General features: G+C 41.2%; 1 protein-coding gene across 1 annotated transcript in view; it reads left to right on the plus strand.

Moving 5' to 3' along the window:
* LOC140477451 (junctophilin-1-like) overlaps positions 1-18,453 on the plus strand; it is a 116,531-nt gene that overhangs the window by 90,212 nt on the left and 7,866 nt on the right. The window contains exon 4 of the mRNA XM_072571383.1: positions 17,609-18,255. Within this exon, the coding sequence (XP_072427484.1) occupies positions 17,609-18,255 (647 nt within the window). The remainder of the gene's footprint in view (positions 1-17,608; positions 18,256-18,453) is intronic.

Below are 18,453 nucleotides of genomic sequence, written 5' to 3' on the forward strand. Positions count from 1 at the left end.
CACTGAAGAATTAGGACGAGGGAGAAGCTATATGGCTTGTTGAGCTGTGGTTGCCACTTAATATGATCATGGCTGATCTTGGGCTTCAACTTCACCTTCCTACTTGCCTCCTGTGTGTGTAGATTCCCTGAGAGCCAATCAATCTGTCAATCCCAGCCTTAAATGTAGTCAATGGCGGAATATCCAAAATCTCTCACGTTAGCGAATTCCATAGATTCACATCCTGATGAATGATGTAATTTCTCCTGCTCCCAGCCCTAAATGGTCAGGCCCTTTACCTTAAGTCTGTAACCTTGTTGTAGATTTCCTGACCAGTAAAAAAAAATCTCTCAGCATCTACTCTATCAGAGCCCTTCAGAATCTTGTATTCCGATACAAGACTGTCATTCTTCTAACCTTCAGGAAATGTGGACCCAAATTTAGTTAAACTCTCATCGCAAGTCCCAAGAACCAAGTTAATGAACCTTTGCAGCGTCACCTCCAGTGCAAGTATATTCTTTATATAAATTTAAAATCACACAACACGGGATTATAGTCCAACATGTTTATTTGGAAGTACTATCTTTTGGGTGCTTCTCCTTCATCAGACAGCTGCACACCTCCGCACCTCCCCATCATGGCTTTCCATAAATAGGTGACCAAACCAACCTACAGCGCTCCAGATGTGATCTCCGTCAAACCCTGTACAAGTTTAGAAAGCCTATTCTTTTTTCATGTATTTGAATACACTTGTAAAAAAAAAGTCAACATGCCCATCCGCCTTCCTAACTGCATGCTACACCTGCACGCTGGCTTTCTGTGTGGTAACCCAACTTACAAGAATATCAACACTTACTGGCTTTACATGTTTTAACAAAAAACATGCTGTTTCTCTATTCTTACAATTACTGTTCTTACCATCAAAAAAGAAGCCAGATTCCAAATGGCACTAACACAGGGTGACTGTTTGCATGCTGTCGACAGCAGACCTTTGATCTCCCATTTCTTACAACAGTTCCACACTTTTAAACCTACATTCTAAGTCACGGCCGTAATCTGGTATGCTTCGCTCTGTTTACATACCTTATGATCTGTTCGTCCTTTTATGTTATAATCTGCCTGTACTGCACACAAAACAAATCATAAATTCGTGTAACAAAAATAAATCCAATCAAATGAGAATAACTTCACAGGACCCTACATTCATTTCCATGATGCCTACTCACATAACTGGAATTTGCCCTTTGCACTATCCATCTACTATATAACCCAATATTTATAGCTTATTAATTGTTTCTCAATTTGTCTATACTAGATGACTTATTTCTATCTATTTTAGTTTTCTCTGCTAATTCATTTCTAAGTGTCTCTTTTTTTTGAACGAATTTGGTTTAATAATTGACCATTATTGCTAAAAAATTGCACCTAATATTTGGCTGCCCAGTGGCGTTACTGTAAGTAGTTCGTGAAGCTTTCACTGCGTTTGCTCTCTCTACTGATCTGCCAATTTCTGTGGCAATGCAAAATCTCGATCACGAGCCCAGAATTTGCAACTGGCAGTGAGGGGACAGCACTGACCTTGAAAGCTGTCCACAGAGACTTTGCACGTTCTTCGGTGTGATTTCCCCTGTTTCAACATCACTTTGATTCTGGCAGCTGCTTGAGGGAATTTGTGGTTTCCTTGATCAAAGTCTTGCAGCAAGCTCAGCAGCCTATCTTTAAGAGTAGTAAACCAAGAAATAAAAAGGACTGATTGTTATTAATTGTTTTAATCATTTCATTGAGTGAAATAAACATTGTGAGCTGTGTGATTAAGGGAGAGTCTGAACTATCATAAATGTCTATGAAATCACATGGAAGGAATGACACTGCCCAGGGCCAAAGAGGTTGATCAGCAAATATTCTGGTTTAACGATCTCTTAATATATCAGTTGTGTCCCATTCAACAAGGTTTAATTTTTCACTTATTTCTACAGTATGCTTAGAGCACGGTGGCACAGTGGTTAGCACGGTTGCCTCACAACACCAGAGACGCGGGTTCAATTCCCGCCTCAGGCAACTGTCTGTGTGGAGTTTGCACATTCTCCCCGTGTCTGTGTGGGTTTCCTCCGGGTGCTCCGGTTTCCTCCCACAGTCCAAAGATGTACAGGTTAGGTGAATTGGTCATGCTAAATTGTCCATAGTGTTAGGTGATGGGGTAAATGTAGGGAAATGGGTCTGGGTGGGTTGGTCTTCGGAGGGTCAGTGTGGGCGTGATGGGCCGAAGGGCCTGTTTCCACACTGTAAGCTGCAAGACACAAGTCAGGAGTGTGCGCCCATTTGCCTAGACAGCTGCAGCTCCAACAACACTCAAGATGTTTGTTGCTATTCAGGAGAAAGCAGTCACTAGACTGACATCCCATCCACAAACATCCACTCCCTCCACCAGAGACATTCCGTAGCAGCGGAGTGTACTATCTACAAGAATCGTTGCAGGAATTTGCTGAAGATGCATAGACGGTGCCTTCCAAACCCATGTCCATATAGAAGGAGAAGGGCAGCCAATACATGGCAACATCACCACCTTCAAGCTCCACTCCAAGCCGCTCCCCATCCTGACTTGGAAAGATATCACCATTCCTTCACTGTTGCTCGGTCATAATCCTGGAACTCCTTTTCTCAGGGCATTGTGGGTCTAACTACAGGCACGTGGACTGCAGTGATTCAAGAGGAAAAATTCACTGCCACCTTCTCAAGGGCACCTACTGACAAGCAATAAATGCAGACCCGGCCAGTGACATCTATATCCCATGAATGAATCATTTTAAAGAAGACTGAAGCACCTTATCCTGGGGCCTGCATAGGGATGGGTAATAAATGCTGATGTTGCCCACGCCCTGAGAGTTAAGTTTCAAAAATTCTGTCAGTGCAGCTCTTCGTAGCGTATGGAACATGCCCTCTTCACAAATGATCAACACGGTTTTTAGCCTTTTTGTTTTAACGCCATAAGAGTTTCAGATATGTTAAAGTGGCAGATTAAAAAATCTGGGGTTGAGTTTGTGCAATTTAATTAACTTAGCACAGTTTTAAAATGCACATTGATTGTTTAAACACTCCATTGCCCCTTTAATACTGTTGGGTGTCTTCACTTCAGTCAAATGAGAACTAACGTGGAGGTGGCATTAAAAGGAAAAATTCTAAATACATCAACTTTCCAGATGTCTGGATGCCAGTGGAAAGCTTGTGATGAACGGGAGATTGTTTAGACTTGTCTACAAGAGGCCTGTAAGAAATGCTGGAGTATACCAGTCACTCCTCCGATCTAAGGCAGACTTAGGGTGAGTACCCACTCCTTTGGGCCACAGATGATGCCATAAAGATTGTGTTGATCGTCCTGGAGAACTGAGTGACTTGTAAGGGAATGTCAAGAGGTATTGAGACTCAATCATACTTTGTGGAGTAGAAGTCACTTGGAAGCCAGAACAATTAGTGCAGCATGTGGCTCAGTGCTTAGCACTGCTGCCTCACAGCATGAGCAACCTGAGTTCGATTCTATCCCCAGAAGACGGACTTTGTGGAGTTTGCACATTCTACCCATGTCTGTGTGGGCTTCCTCCCACAATGCAAGTGTGTGCAGGTTAGGTGGATTGGCCGTGGTAAATTACCCACAGCATTCAGGGATGTGCAGGCTAAGTGAATTAGCCATGAGAAATGCAGGGATGGGGTGGCATGCTCTTCCACACCGCAAGGATTCTATGATACTAATTAAGATTCCCTTTTCCAAAGGTCATTTGTAAACTAATTGAGATTTTAAAGCAATCCAACAGCTCAGCAACGCAAAGGTTAGATCTAACATGATGTGTAACTTTTGAGTTCCTAGTTCAGAACCTGGACAATATGATGAGCTAATGAGAGTAATATTATGTTTAGAAAATAAATTTTATTCATATGTTAATTTTTCAGAAGCTACTTTAGAAACACTTTGAAACAAAGAAGCGTGTTATGTTTGCTTATAAAAGGCATATCTCTTTTTTTTTAAAACTGTTTAAAATTCAGGCATATTTTATTAGTTTTGTGAAGATAGCCTTGCTATTGCACCACTGCTGAGTTTTAGACATATGAATTACCCTCTCCACATGGAAAGCAGAGCAGATACCTGGCAAATTCAGCTCTGGAAAACCTCCATCTCTGAGTGTGCTCCGTGGGCACCAGCCACATGGATTCCACATCCACGGACATTGGCATCCAATCACTAAGAACCCTCGCGGTCCATTTCTGGTCCATTTACAGAATGCTTCTGCTCTTAATACTGTCACTTGGGCTGCACTGACAACTGTCATGTCATACTGTAGCAAGGACACTGTGCACTCAGAGACAAGCACCCAGCTTATGGACTGGACCAGACTGCATCTCCAGGTGCTTTGCTAGCAGTTATGGTGCTCACTAACTCTGGACCTACCTGGATACTCTCCATGTCCCTGCCTAGCATTGCCCTGTATTGTCTTATTGTGCTTCTCTTCATTGGCCAGAGATACAAGTCTCATTTTTCTACTGTTGTGTTGTGCCATTTAGTGCAGACACAAAGCCAAGAAGCTTGCCATAGTTGTCAGCAGTCCTCAGTCAAATCAAGGGAGATAACCTTGGGTGCAGGGTTCCTGGCACAATAAGTGGAGAGCAGTCTGACACCAGTCCAGGGATTTGGTTGTAGTCAGTCAGCCACTCAGGGAAGTCGGAGTCAGGAAGTTCCACATGAGGGGTGAGGAGCTGAATGTCGGGCAGTCCACCACCCATCTCTGCGCCACTGGATGGCAGCTTTCCTCAGGAAAAGAGGGGGCTGCAAGTGGGTGGCACAACTCTTACTTTTGGTGCAGGTGAGGAGATGTCTTGAGTGAGTGAGTAGGCAGCACAGAGGGTGCACAGGTTTAGAGGTGTCAGGGACAGTGTCACTGACTGTGACTGAGGGAAGATGTTGCAGGCAATAGTGAGAGTGGTAGGGCATGAGCCTTGTGGGAAGTGGGCGCAGTGGCAGAGATAGAGTGTAAGGTATCAGAGAGAAGATTGTGGCACTTACACCAGCAGAATGGAGTCCTGCAGACAGCAGAGGCCACACTGACCCACAAGGCAACCTGAGAGCAGCCGTGTATGGTCTGGTTTTGTGCCCCCTCCCCACTGCTGGTCCTGGGGTTAGAGATTGACCTGTCTCTCTACCACCCCATCCAGCAGAATGCCCAGGACTCTGCCCACAAAGCAGGTTGCAGGCTTTGCCCTATCTGCTGTGTCGGGAAGCACGCAGCACAGCTCCAACTGACGGTGTTGTCCAGATACGTAGCGGACTTTCACAAATGGTGTGGGCGCAAGGGCTGCCTGGGAGTTCTGGCTGAGAGGGTGAGTTGTTCCAGGAACAGCACATAGTAAGATGGAGCCAGAATCAGATGTTGCAGACTCCATAGATGCAAGATAAGTAGTTAATGAGGCAAATTTAAGGTACTACTTTATAGTGGAGATTCCTCCCAAAAACTGGGTGCAACTTGGACTTTGCCAAAAATAAAGTTAAGTTTCAGCCCATTGTGAATAAAAGACCATGTTGTTTTGAAAAGTTGTTGTCCTTTCTATAATGGAAGCTAAACCAAAAATCCTTTATTTCCCATAAAAGGAAGTTCCCTTCATTTGGGATGTTTTTAAATGAGGAGGAGGCAGCAGGTTCAACTGTATATAAACTCAAAGTAGGTATTTGAAGAGCCAGGGCTTTTAGAATTGCTTCAAAATTGAGCAATTAAAATCCTCCTGGTACGCCACTACTGGAATATTGCGTAAAATTTTGGTCTCCTTCCTATCGGAAAGATGTTGTGAAACTTGAAAGGGGTCGGAAAAGATTTACAAGGATGTTGCCAGGATTGAAGGATTTAAGCTATAAGGAGAGGCTGAACAGGCTGGGGCTGAGGGGTGACCATCTAGAGGTTTACAAAATTGAGGGACATGGATCGGGTAAATAGAAAAGTCTGTTCCCTGGGCTCGGGGAGTCCAGAACTAGAGGGCATAGGTTTAGGGTGAGAGGGGAAAGATATAAAAGAGACCTCGGGCAATGTTTTCACGCAGAAGATGGTACGTGTATGGAATGAGCTGCCAGAGGAAGTGGGGAGGCTGGTACAATTGCAACATTTAAGAGACATTTGGATGGGTATATGAATAGGAAGGGTTTGGAGGGATATGGGCCAGGTGCTGGCAGGTGGGACTAGATTGGGTTGGGATATCTGGTCGGCATGGATGAGTTGGACGGAAAGGTCTGTTTCCATGCTGTACATCTCTATGACTATGACATTAAAATTGGGAGTGAGTGTTTTCACGTACCTATTTATATGTGATTATATTGATCTGACTATTTCCATTTTCCCTAAAATCAGCATAACAATAGAAGATACAGGTAGACATTTACATTTGGCATCATCCCACCAACTGTTGTAACATCCCGTGACCCCTCCACCCATCTCCCTATTCCATAGCTGAAGAGCACAATAAAAATGCACTGTTTGGTGCTGATAAGGATGGTACGATCGCTACATTTATTATCATCCTACCTTCAGCAAAAATACTCTAGCGTTATGTTTACTGTATCTTTAATTTTGTAATATTAGTTGGTTTCCTCCCACAGTCTAAAGATGTGTAGGTCAGGTGAATTGGCCATGCTAAATTGCCCATAGTGTTAGGTGCATCAGTCAGAGGGGAATGGTTCTGGGTGGGTTACTCTTGTGAGGGTTGGTGTGGACTGGTTGGGCTGAAGGGCCTGTTTCCACACTGTAGGGAATCTAACCTAATCAAACAATGACTGCAATCAATTTATTTCTCAGTGAATACTCTGTGTAAATACTTAAGGATTTCAATTGAGATTGCTTTTTTGCACAGGACAGAAATATTCTTTACCTGTAGAGGGAAAAGTTGCTCAAACTCCAAACATGTGATGTTTATCCTTTGACCTTTGCTGCTTGTTTTCCTGACCTCTGGTCATACTGTGTTCAGCTGTTATGTAACTTTTACTTCTTTTCTCCAAGTGTAACGAAGGATTGAATCTAGGTACTCTGTACCTAAGATGGTGCTGTGTGTTGGTAACATGGTTACACTGTAACTAACCTTGTCACTGAAAAAGGTGTACCTCGGCACCTTTGTACCTAAATGCACTGTAAGTGGCGACTTATAAACTTTTCGCTGTCCTCAGTGACAATAAAGTTAATTTAATTCAATTCAACTCAGTTTTTGGTACCTAATTAATCTCATTGCTGAGAGCTAATAGAATCTTGCCATCATCAAATTCTGACAGTATTACTACATTAATAATGGATTCATGTTAGAAATAGTAACTTTAATGAGAATTTATACCAAATGGTATTATTAAATCATATAAATCTATCAAGGCAAGAAACATCAGTACCACTAAATAGAAAACTTCATTTTGACACTTCGATATTAAAGTGAAGCTCCCTGTGTTTTACCCAAATAATCCGGCTTCCATTCATCTTGTATGGTTAATGAGATACTGTACAATGCAATTTTTTTTCTGCAACCTTCTGAGAGTGATTAATAATTTGGGGTTGATTTCTGCCAAATTGTGAGTAGTTTGTCTTCTGGAGTCATATCAAACCAAAATGATTTAATTCAGGCAGCCAATGGTCAGCTGTTTAGCTATAGCATGACATAAGGGAGTCAGCTGACTAACTTCGTCCACGATCTCAAAGCCAAAGTTATCCAAGCACAATCTCCATTGTTTCTCCAGTTGCCCTTTTTATCGTCTTTTGCTTTAAATATTTACTGAATTAATTAATGCATTCACGATGTTCCCCATCACACTCTGAGTGAGAAAGTTCGTCCTAAGATCTTGTGTTGTTCTAACAGGGCCTCTTTTTAATTTGAAGCACCCTCACTACTGACTCTTCAAGCAAAGAAAATAATCGTTTTAGCATTTACTCTGCAATAAAGTCATGAAGAGGTTTTCATAATTATTGTAACCTTCTCTGCTCCAGTAGAAACAAGTCTCTCCTCATAACTATGTCAGAGGTCGCATGACATAAGGTTATAGTCCAACACGTTTATTTGAAATCTCAAGCTTTTGGAGTGCTGCCCCTTCATCGGGTGATGAAGGAGCCCTGCTCCGAAGGCTTGTCATTTCCAATAAACCTGGTGTCGTGTGACTTCTGACTTTGCCCACCCCAGTCCAACACTGCACCCCCATCTCATAACTGTAATCTCCTGTCCTGGACATCAGCTTGGTAAATCTACTTCTCTTTGGCTTCAACGTTCTTTTAGATAGTGGGGCACCTAAAACTGCACATGGTTCAGTGAAAATTATTATTTACAAATCTGTTGTTACTTTATTACCCTTGCCCTGGATATCCTTATTTGTAAAACTACAAATATTGTTGGCTTTTCTAGTGCTTTAACTATTCACATTTGCACATTCAACAAAGCATGTACCAGAATGCTGTTAGTTTCCCTAACCATTAGACACTAATTGTTCTGGTACACCAGAATCCCACCTCAGCAACATTCATTTGCAAAATTTATTGTTTTCTGTCTCTCAGCCAACATTATCAGCATATTACTATATTTTTGCCTTCTGCCATGGCAACTACATTTTTTCCAACAAGCTTGTTTGAAACCTTTTAATGACATGGTTTCATTTAATTATGACTAACGTTACTACCCACAGGCCACTAAACAATGGAGTTAGAAGTAGAAGTGTTCAGCTAGTACTGTGTGGCAATTGATGATGTAAGAATTGGGCGGCACAGTGGTCCAGTGGTTAGCACTGCTGCCTCACAGCACCGGGAATCTCAGTTCAATTCCACCCTGGGCAACTGTCGGTGTGGAGTTTGCACAGCTCCTATGTCTGTGTGGGTTTCCTCCTGGTCATTCAGTTTCCTTTCACAGTCCAAACATATGCAGTTTAGGTGGATTAGCCATGCTGAATTGCTTAATAGTATCCAGGGATGTTCAAGCTAGGTGGATGCGCCATGGGGGAAGCGGGGTTACCGGGCTGGAATGGATCTGGATGGGATGCTCTTCAGAGGGTCAGTCTGAACTCGGGCTGAATGTCTGCTTCCACAATGTTGGCATTCTATGGTTTATGCTTGCCATGTTCCATTAGGTCCAGTGTAAAATTGAAAATGAATTATGAGCAGACAATGATGAGGGTGCTGGACTTGAAAAGGACTAAAACTAAGTGAGGAATGATGGGAATTTTCCCAAAATAACTGGATAGACAGGTTAATAGATCATCATTTCAAAATCTTCAAATGCCATCTGGCCTCTGTTGAAGATAAATACAGTCAGGCAAAATTGGGGCATATCACAAAGTTGTGAGTAACAATACTTAAAACAATTGTGTGGGTTCTGACTTAACACAATCGCAGTTTAGCATTTTTTCAGTGTTCTTTGCTAAAAATGCTACCCTGTAACCATTCTTTCTCTCCCCATCTGTCCTGAAAATATGTTAAGGAATTTGAATATTGGAATCAAAAGACACATTGTTCAAACTTTCCATCTTGCACTCATCAAGACAATGCACAAAAAGTACGCCTGTCAAGGGCAGAACAGACCTCTATCAATCAGAGTCCACTTGCTAACCAGTGTGCTCTTCCCATTCAGTATTAAAATGTTGTTTCCTTTTACTTTGGTATTCTTGTGAATTATCCTGATTTTTGAAAACAAAAAATGTTTGACAAAATATGGATCTATTAACAGTATTCAAGTTCTGTACTAATAATGACTGTTTGTACCAAAGAATATTAAGTTTCCAGTCTAATTATATCTCAGTCAAATTCCAACCCATCGGTTTGGACGAAAAGTAACTTCAAAATGAAAAAACAGTGTCTAAAGTACACCATCTTGACATCTTTGGCATCCAGAGCAGGCATCAAACACTTCCAGGCTAAGTAACCCTCCAGCCATATGCAGCGTATGTTTCCTTCAATCCGACTGTAATGATGTGATCCCATTTCAACATGATGAGATAACCTCTAATGTATCACTGTATTCAGTTATCCAGAGTTCATTATTTACATGTTCGGTTATAATTCTTAGACATTGTGGCAGTAGAACATCACCTGCCTGCATTGTGTTTTGATGTGACTGTAACTGTTGGTTGACAGCATCATGTCAGTAAACAAAAACAAATACTTCCACCATAATCCACCATGATTCCCAAAATTAATGCTGTATTACTGGTGGGAATTGAGAAAGAAGAATTGTTTTTCAATTTAAACTACCCCCACTAGAGAGAGAGAGAGAGAGACTGTGTTTGTGTGTGTGTGTGTGTCCTACACTACACATTGGAAGGAATATTGAAATGTAGCTAAAATAAATTTTAACAGCAGCCCTGTTTTCAAAATATGTGCAGCAGAGCCAAGACTTAATAGCTGTTGTCATGGTTTCATTTTCTCACGACAATAATGTTAATTACATTTTGAAATACAATTATATTAGAATTCCTTCAAATCAATTAAAGTTGTCCTTTAGATTTTCAATTCCAGATGTCTGTTTTTGGCTGTATTTTGTTGTATTACAATTTAGCTATTTTTTACAATGATGTTTATTTTACGAAAGCTTTTCGCGAAGGAGGCTTTCATTTAGGCTGTTCACAGCCTAAGAATATGTGCTGTAACATGTCCTACTTTTCGTGCTTCACAGATTTTGAGGATATTCAACAAATATTTTGTAGCTTTACTGCTTTGCATCTTTCTTACTGTATTTCTGTACAGTATCTGGCTGCTGTTCATGATATGTCACAATCAATCAGATCTTTGTGACTTTGCCTACATTTTCTGATGAATTTCCTCAGGAAACTGGAGATAGAAATTTTGTTCCTGCCCTCCATGAAAGCACATATCCTGAAATTGCATGCTCCCAGCTGATTTCCATACATGAAAATTAAAGGCTGCAAAAATCAAACAGTGATTACAGAATTTATTCTCCCGTCACTTGCCAAGAGAGCGGAAGCTGAATTTTTACCCCGTTGTGCAAAACTTATTCAGTGCCTTATACTCATTCTGTTGTGTGTATTAATTACCAGTTCACCTTTTAACAGGAGAGGATTAAGTTTTATTCACAGTGTGAAGATACTATGGCTTGAAGAGATGTATTTTGTCCCAGGTTTTTTATGAAGAAAGGTTAAGTCAGAGGTGCCGATTAGTCTACTCAGAGCCACTAGTGTTAACAGTTTGTGAGGCCTTTTTTTTAAAAAAAACTGGAACAATACAAGCAGCCTGAATGGGTGGGGTCAAGCTCCCACAGAACCAGGAATTTCAGTAGTGGTTGCTGGGGTCTCAAAGCTGGGGTTGGAAGTTGCAGTACATCTCTCCCTGCTACTCTCTCTCTGTGAGTTTACTATTGATGGTTTACCTTCTGGACTGGAGAATTGCCTGTGAGACAACCTATTTTTTTCTGAACTTGCCTTTGCCAATGGTCTGTTTATGGAATGTTACGATATTGGGACAGTTACTGTTTAGTAATTAAATAATCCATTATTTGGTTAATTTTTCCAATAGTATTTAATTTATTCCAATTTCTTCTTTCTGTTGTTATATTTTAACTACATTATATGAATAAAGTATGTTTTTCTTCAAATGTGATAATTTGACCAGTCGAATTACATCTGGAATGCAACATCTGCTGCTTGCCTTTAAAATGAGAAAAAATTAGCATCTCGGTTATTTGCACAATGTGTTTTGAGGGGGTTTGGTTTGGTCTGGGCCATAACAATGGTCACAATCTTACTACATGATAATCGCCAACTTAGCCGAGAGGTTCCTTGCACTTTTGTTTCAAGTGTTATTCAGAAATTTTAAGACTTATATAGGACATGAAAAAATATTAGGTTTACAAGTTAGGAGTAAGTAATGCTCTAGAATTAATCCATTCTTTACTTTGAATACAACAGCCTTGACGTTCTGTCAGTGTCCCAAAGATGATCGGGGTAGATGGAAATGTGGAGTTGAGGTCATGATGAGATAAATGATGAAATTATTGAAAGACGGAACAAGTAGGAGGGACTGAATTGCCTACTTTGTACATTCGTAACCCTATTTTTCACCCTATTTCCCTATGCTAACTTTAAGTACTTTGTTTTATGCAATACAAGCCATTAATTAACCATTTAAGGGTCTTAATTGCCAACAAGATGAGAGTTGCCAAAAGACCACCTTGCTCAGCATTAGTTGTTGAGGGACGAACTCTTTCAATTATTTTCCTTTTCACCACCTTCAGGAGAGGGAAAGATTGCACCTCATGTCACATAATAACAAATCATGTTTTGCTGCCTCCAGGGCTAACTGAAATTTCTCAGGATGTGCCATAGTTAACTAGTTTGCTAAAATAATATTCATTGACCACTTTTTTCATATTTTCCGTCATTGTCTGAACCTACTTCTCGTGGGAAATGAATCTGGTAGCTGCACTGTCACCTGATATCTCCTTCTAAACATTATCAATGTTCAACAGGCGAACAGCATTCTGAAATAACCTTCAGTTATAAGTGGACCTTGCTAAGCTTTGTTAGTAGTAAAAGTACATCACATAAGATCATGTTCACTGTTCCCATAGGATTTTGAAAACAAACATTTCATTTTCTCAATAAGGTAGTATTCTTAATAGTAATTCTCTGAAACGTTCCAAAGTGTGTGCTGCTTCAGTTAGCATAAAGATGCTGAAGTTTTTTTTTGCTTTTAAGAAGGATTAGAGAGGATTTGTAGCTGTTATAATTACCGATTATAGTTAGGGTGAAAGAACGACGGGTAACTAGATTCATAATCATTGATTAAGCCATGAGCTAAAATCCATGTCGGAGTACATCTCTGTACCTATTTTTCAATGTGTTATGTAAATAATCTAGATGCTTTTCATGTGATATCCAGTAACCTGTATCAGTGATGTTACCTGGTCACCCACTGTTTGTATTCCTTTTCTCCATCGACTAGAAATACAAAGAAATCGAGCCCACCTCCAGAACCAATTTATTCAGATAATAAAGGCTGTGGCAGTTTTATTTAAATTTCAAGTTTTGAAGTGTCTCAGATGCTTTTGGTAATCCTCTTTTAGATAAAGTTTGAATCTGGGTTAAGCCTGCCCTAGCCACAGATGGGGATAAAAAGGTGCCTCCAGCATTTGGGGTGGCACAGTGGCTCAGTGTTTAGCACTGCTGCCTCACAGTACCAGGGTCCCAGGTTCAATTCCAGCCTTGGGTGACTGTCTGTGTGGAGTTTGCACATTCTCTCTGTGTCTGCGTGGGTTTCCTCCGGGTGCTCCGGTTTCCTCCCACAGTCCAAAGATGTGCAGATGAGGTGAATTGGCCGTGCTAAATTGTCCATAGTGTTTGGTGTATTAGTCAGAGGGAAATGGGTCTGGGTGGGTTATTCTTCGGAGGGTCGGTGTGGACTGGTTGGGCCGAAGGGCCTGTTTCCACACTGCAGGGAATCTAGTCAAAACTGGAGTTACACCCCCGACCCTTCTCCTGACTTGTCAACTATGAGCCCATCCAGGTCCTCCTCTCCAGACCTGATCACCAGCAGCCCTCATCCGGTACTTTGTGTTGTTGGGGACTCCTGTCAGATCATGGCTACTCTCTGCTTTGGAACCTCCTCATGACTGAGGTGTAAAAAGGTCAAATAGATGGAATACAGAGAATTGCAGAGGGACATTGAAAGATGGTAAATGCTGAGTGAACAGAGAATATGAGAAAGAGCAAATAAAAGGGGCCCTAACATTCTTTTATGATTCTATAAAAAGGATAATTAAATAATATAGTTGATTAGGGACAAAAAAAAACAAAATCCTCTCAAAGCCCAGGCAAATACTGAGGTACTGAATTAAGGTGTGCATCTGTCTTGCATTGTCAAAGTAGTGGAGTAGGGAATAAAAATCTAGAGAAGGATCAGAAATAGATAGAAAGGAGTTTGGCACATCCCAGTTTTCCAAGATAGAGATATTATAAGCTCTGGCTGCAATCTTTCAATCCCTTTGGATATTGGAATGGCAATAGAGAAGTGAGGATTGTAAACACTGTGCTCCTGTTCAATAATTATTCTGGTACCTATAGGCCAGTCAGTCTAAGTGGAGAGAACTTTTAGGACTATTATCAATGACCCAATTAACTTTAATTTAAAGAAACATGGGATACTAAAGGATAGCCTGCATGGATTTGTTGAAGGCAAATCTACCAAATCTGAAGTAGGAGAGAGGACTTTATGGTCTGCCAGCTGTAAGGTTAGGAACTGCCTGCCCACAATCTCAACAGTTGGCCCACGGTGATTTAACATGAGATGGGAGCATGGCAATATTTACATAAGGTCTCCGTACAAAGTCCTACTTTGTGGCCAGCAGATCAAATCTCATCAACACCACTCTCAACCCTTTAAGGGGCAGCACGGTGGCTCAGTGGTTATCACTGCTGCCTCACAGCTCCAGGACCTGGGTTCAATTCTACCCATGGGTGGCTGTCTGCGTGGAGTTTGTGCGTTCTCCCTGTGTCTATGTGGGTTTCCCCTGGGTGCTCTAGTTTCCTCCCACAGTCCAAAGATGTTCAGGTTAGGTAGATTGGCCGTGCTGAATTGCCCCATAGGGACCAGGGATGTGCAGGCTAGGTGCATGGACCATGGAAAATGGGGTTACGAGGTAAGGGTGATGGGGCTGAGTCTGGACAGAAAGCTCTTCAGAGGGTCAGTTCAGACTCAATGGGCCAAATGGCCTCTTTCTGCTATGTAGTGATTCTATGATAAGCCCGTGATAAAATATCAGGCAGGTTGGGGCAAGAAGACTGCATGTTGGAGTTTTGTTCGCGCCTCCTCTCTTCAAACCCATTTGTGGGGGGATGGGCAGTGTGAAATACAGCCAGAGGTTTTCAGGTATTTGATGAAGTTCTTCATGGCAGATTAACTCATAAAATGGTATCATATTGTATATAAGAGAAAGCAATCACTTTAGCTAAGCTTGACTTCAGTATAGGGCGAAGGGAATGGTGGTGAAAGTTCTTCGGATTGAAGAGCATTTGGGTTCTCCCTAGATTAGCGATCTGAGCATTTTCTAAGGTTTAGATACCCTAGAGTTAGACTAGGGAGTGCAAAACTTGGTAATGATACACATTATATTTACAGATTCCAGGATTTATCTTGGTAAAATAGACAGTTGCTTGACATTCAATTGAGTGGAAGAAAGTGAGGACTGCAGATGCTGGAGATCAGAGTCAAAAAACACAGCTGGTCAGGCAGCATCCACGGAGCAGGAGATCATTCCTGGTGAAGGGCTTATGCCCGAAATGTTGACTCTCCTGCTCCTCAGATGCTGCCTGACCTGCTGTGCTTTTCCAGCACCACACTTTTTGATACAAATGAGTGGGGCAATAGTATAAGCTCAATGGTGTTATTCTGAGAAGGGGCAAGACCAGGGCAATGTGGAATGCATGTTCATCCAATCATTGAAGCTGACTGGGCAATTTGATAACGTGGTTAAGAAAACATATAGGATATTTGCCTTTGTACATAAAGCCATTCATTGAATACACATGGAAGTTATGTAAGCCATTTAAGTCTTTGTTAGGTCTCAGCTGGAGTATTGAATGCTATTCTGGGTAATTGGAAGGATGTGTAGAGAGTAGATTGACAGTAGTCATTCAGATGGTATCATAAATGAGGGAGTTCAGTTAAGTGAAGAGATTGGGCACGCCAAGATTGTTGTTCTTGAATTAGAGAAGGTTTAAGGGGAGAACTAATTGAGATATTCAAAATAAGTAGAGACTTTAATTCTGTCGGGAGCTACCACTTCCTCTGACAAATCAGAGGTCAGAGGTACAAAATAATTGACATAGGACGAGAAAGGAAGTGAGAAGTATCTTTGCTTTCAGGTTAAGATGCAGAAAGCATGATGAGAAAAATAGTGGAATCAAATTCCATTGCAGTTTTTGAAATGCAATTGGAAATGTTCTTGAAGAGAAGTAATTTACAGGGTTATGGGGGGGTAAACCAAAGATGTAGGAGTAAATTGGATAGTTCTTTATGTACAGATACAATAGGCTGAGCAGCCTTTTTCTCTGCTGTAAAAAATCCATGATTCTTAGTATTACCCTATTTGTGTTGAACAGGTAATAATTTAAAATAGAGGGAGAAATTTCAGGCCGTGAATTAAATGGTGTTGCTATGATATTTTCAGGCTCTTTTGATTCTGTATTTGATTGTCTGCATTCTTTTTTATTGCCCAATAGTAAGCTGGAGCCATTTTCTTTAATACGTACATCTTTTCAAAGTTTCCTTGCATGTCATTTTCTTTGTTGAACCCAATCTTCACATGTTGCATTTGGTCTTCCTCTTCTCTTCACTACTTTTTCTTCACTACCTTATATTTTCTCCTTATTTCTCAAAACTTAATGGCATCTCTTTCTATTTTACTTCCTTTCTTTGTCTCTATTATGTTTCTAAGTGTTGTTGTCTCTAAGGGTCCTGAAAGATAAACTTTTATCAGCAAAGTAGCCATTCAACTCCAGAATGGTGAACTCTCTGCAACTCAACATTTAAAAAAGAATACATTTCAAAAATACTTTTAATTGTCTCAATTTCCAAAAGGATGGCATTGTGACATCAGTCAGTGTTAACTGGTGCCTACTATTACCTTTTGACAAAATTCTAAGAGCAGCGCATGAGCAAATCATTGCTTGAGACTGTGACCTCCAACAATATGTCTGTTAGAAACTGAATGTAAAAGGTAACTTGCCCCATCCACCAAATTATAACAGCCACTGGCTGTTCCAAACATTTTAAAATTTTGTTACAACATTTTCCAAATGCAAGTTTTTGTTGACTATCCATTTTATGGTGTGGAGGTGTCGATGTTGGACTAGGGCAAACAAAGTCAAAAATCACATGACACCAGGTTATAGTCCCAACAGAGTCAAGATCAGAGTGGTGCTGGAAAAGCACAGCAGGTCAAGCAGCATTCCCTCATTCCTGATGAAGGGTTTTTGCTGAAAACATCGATTTTCCTGCTCCTCTGATGTTGCCTGACCTGCTGTGCTTTTCCAGCACCACTCTGATCTTGACTCTGATCTCCAGCATCTGCAGTACCCACTTTTGCCTATAGTCCCAACAGATTATTTGAAATCACAAGCTTTCAGAGCGCTGCTCCTTCGTCAAGTAACCAAGGAGCAGCACTCCAAAAGTTTGTGATTTCAAATAAACCTGTTGGGACTATAACCCTGGTGTTGTGTGATTTCTGATTTTATCCATTGACAGAAACTGAAAGGACTGTGGATGCTGTAAATCAGGAACAAAAGCAGATGTTGCTGGAAAAGCTCAGCAGGTCTGGCAGCACCTGTGAAGAGAAATCGGAGTTAACGTTTTGGGCCCAATGATCCTTCTTCAGAACGTTAACTCTGATATTTCTTCACAGATGCTGCCAGACCTGCTGAGCTTTCTCAGCAACTTCTGCTTTTGTCTATCACAGTGATTGTTTTCACAACTGAAAATGGTTAAAGAGGTCTGTTCCACGTTCTTTAATTATGTTGAAATATATTTACTTCTTTCTTTGACACTTGCTCCTCTATCAATCAGTCTTTTCCTAATTATTGTTGCATCACAAGTAATTCTGTTGTTGCATCACAAATAATTCTGTCTTATTCTAGGACTGGATTACATTAAACAGAGAATGCCGGAGGCAATGGGATACACTGAAAAGAAGGAAGAGCCTCCACCTCCACAAGAGAAGAAATCTTCTTCAGCAAATAACAGTCCTCATTTCTACAGGAAAGGTACAACTCCACCTCATACTCCTGGACACAGTCCTGGCCCAACCCCACCTCCATCACCACCAATATACAAGAAGACGTCAAATACCACCTGGAATAAAGGCTCTTCCAGCAGCGTTAACAAGGATGTTTTGGGAGCGTCAGGGAATAGATCATCGTCGAAAGGTACTGCCAAGATGATGACAAAGCAAGGGAATGAGTGGAAGCAGCCCAAGTCAGCAGTCTACCCTGTCACAACTGCTGGCAATGGACAATTACATAGTGCTTACCATAGTTACTTTGTGCGCACAGACGTAAAACTGCCACCAGAAGAGCCAGAGGAAGAGTCGAATCCTTCACCCATTGCGCTTGGGAGGTTACCTCCACCGCCAAAGCCAATGCCTACAAAGTCACCTGTCAAGGAGATTAAACCTGAGCCAAAATTGAAGAAACAGTTTTCTGTTATTGTACCCGAACCAAAGAAACTATTGAAATCTCAATCGCGTGATGTCAGTGTGGAAGAAGTTGAAGAAATTGTGGAGTCGGTATGTATCCACTTGTTATTGCAGTTTTCCATCACACCCTGAGATGTACAATGGAAGGAGAAATAGAAAGATTAATCAGGTTAATCCTGCTCTAGTTGCTGTTAGTTGGCATAAACTAAGCCTATCATACATTACCAATCAGTTTTGTTCACGTCTTTGAGGCTATCCAATTGCTTCACCTGAGAAGAGAGACCTTCT

Source organism: Chiloscyllium punctatum, chromosome 5 (assembly GCF_047496795.1).
Source record: "Chiloscyllium punctatum isolate Juve2018m chromosome 5, sChiPun1.3, whole genome shotgun sequence".
Taxonomy (NCBI): Eukaryota; Metazoa; Chordata; class Chondrichthyes; order Orectolobiformes; family Hemiscylliidae; genus Chiloscyllium; species Chiloscyllium punctatum.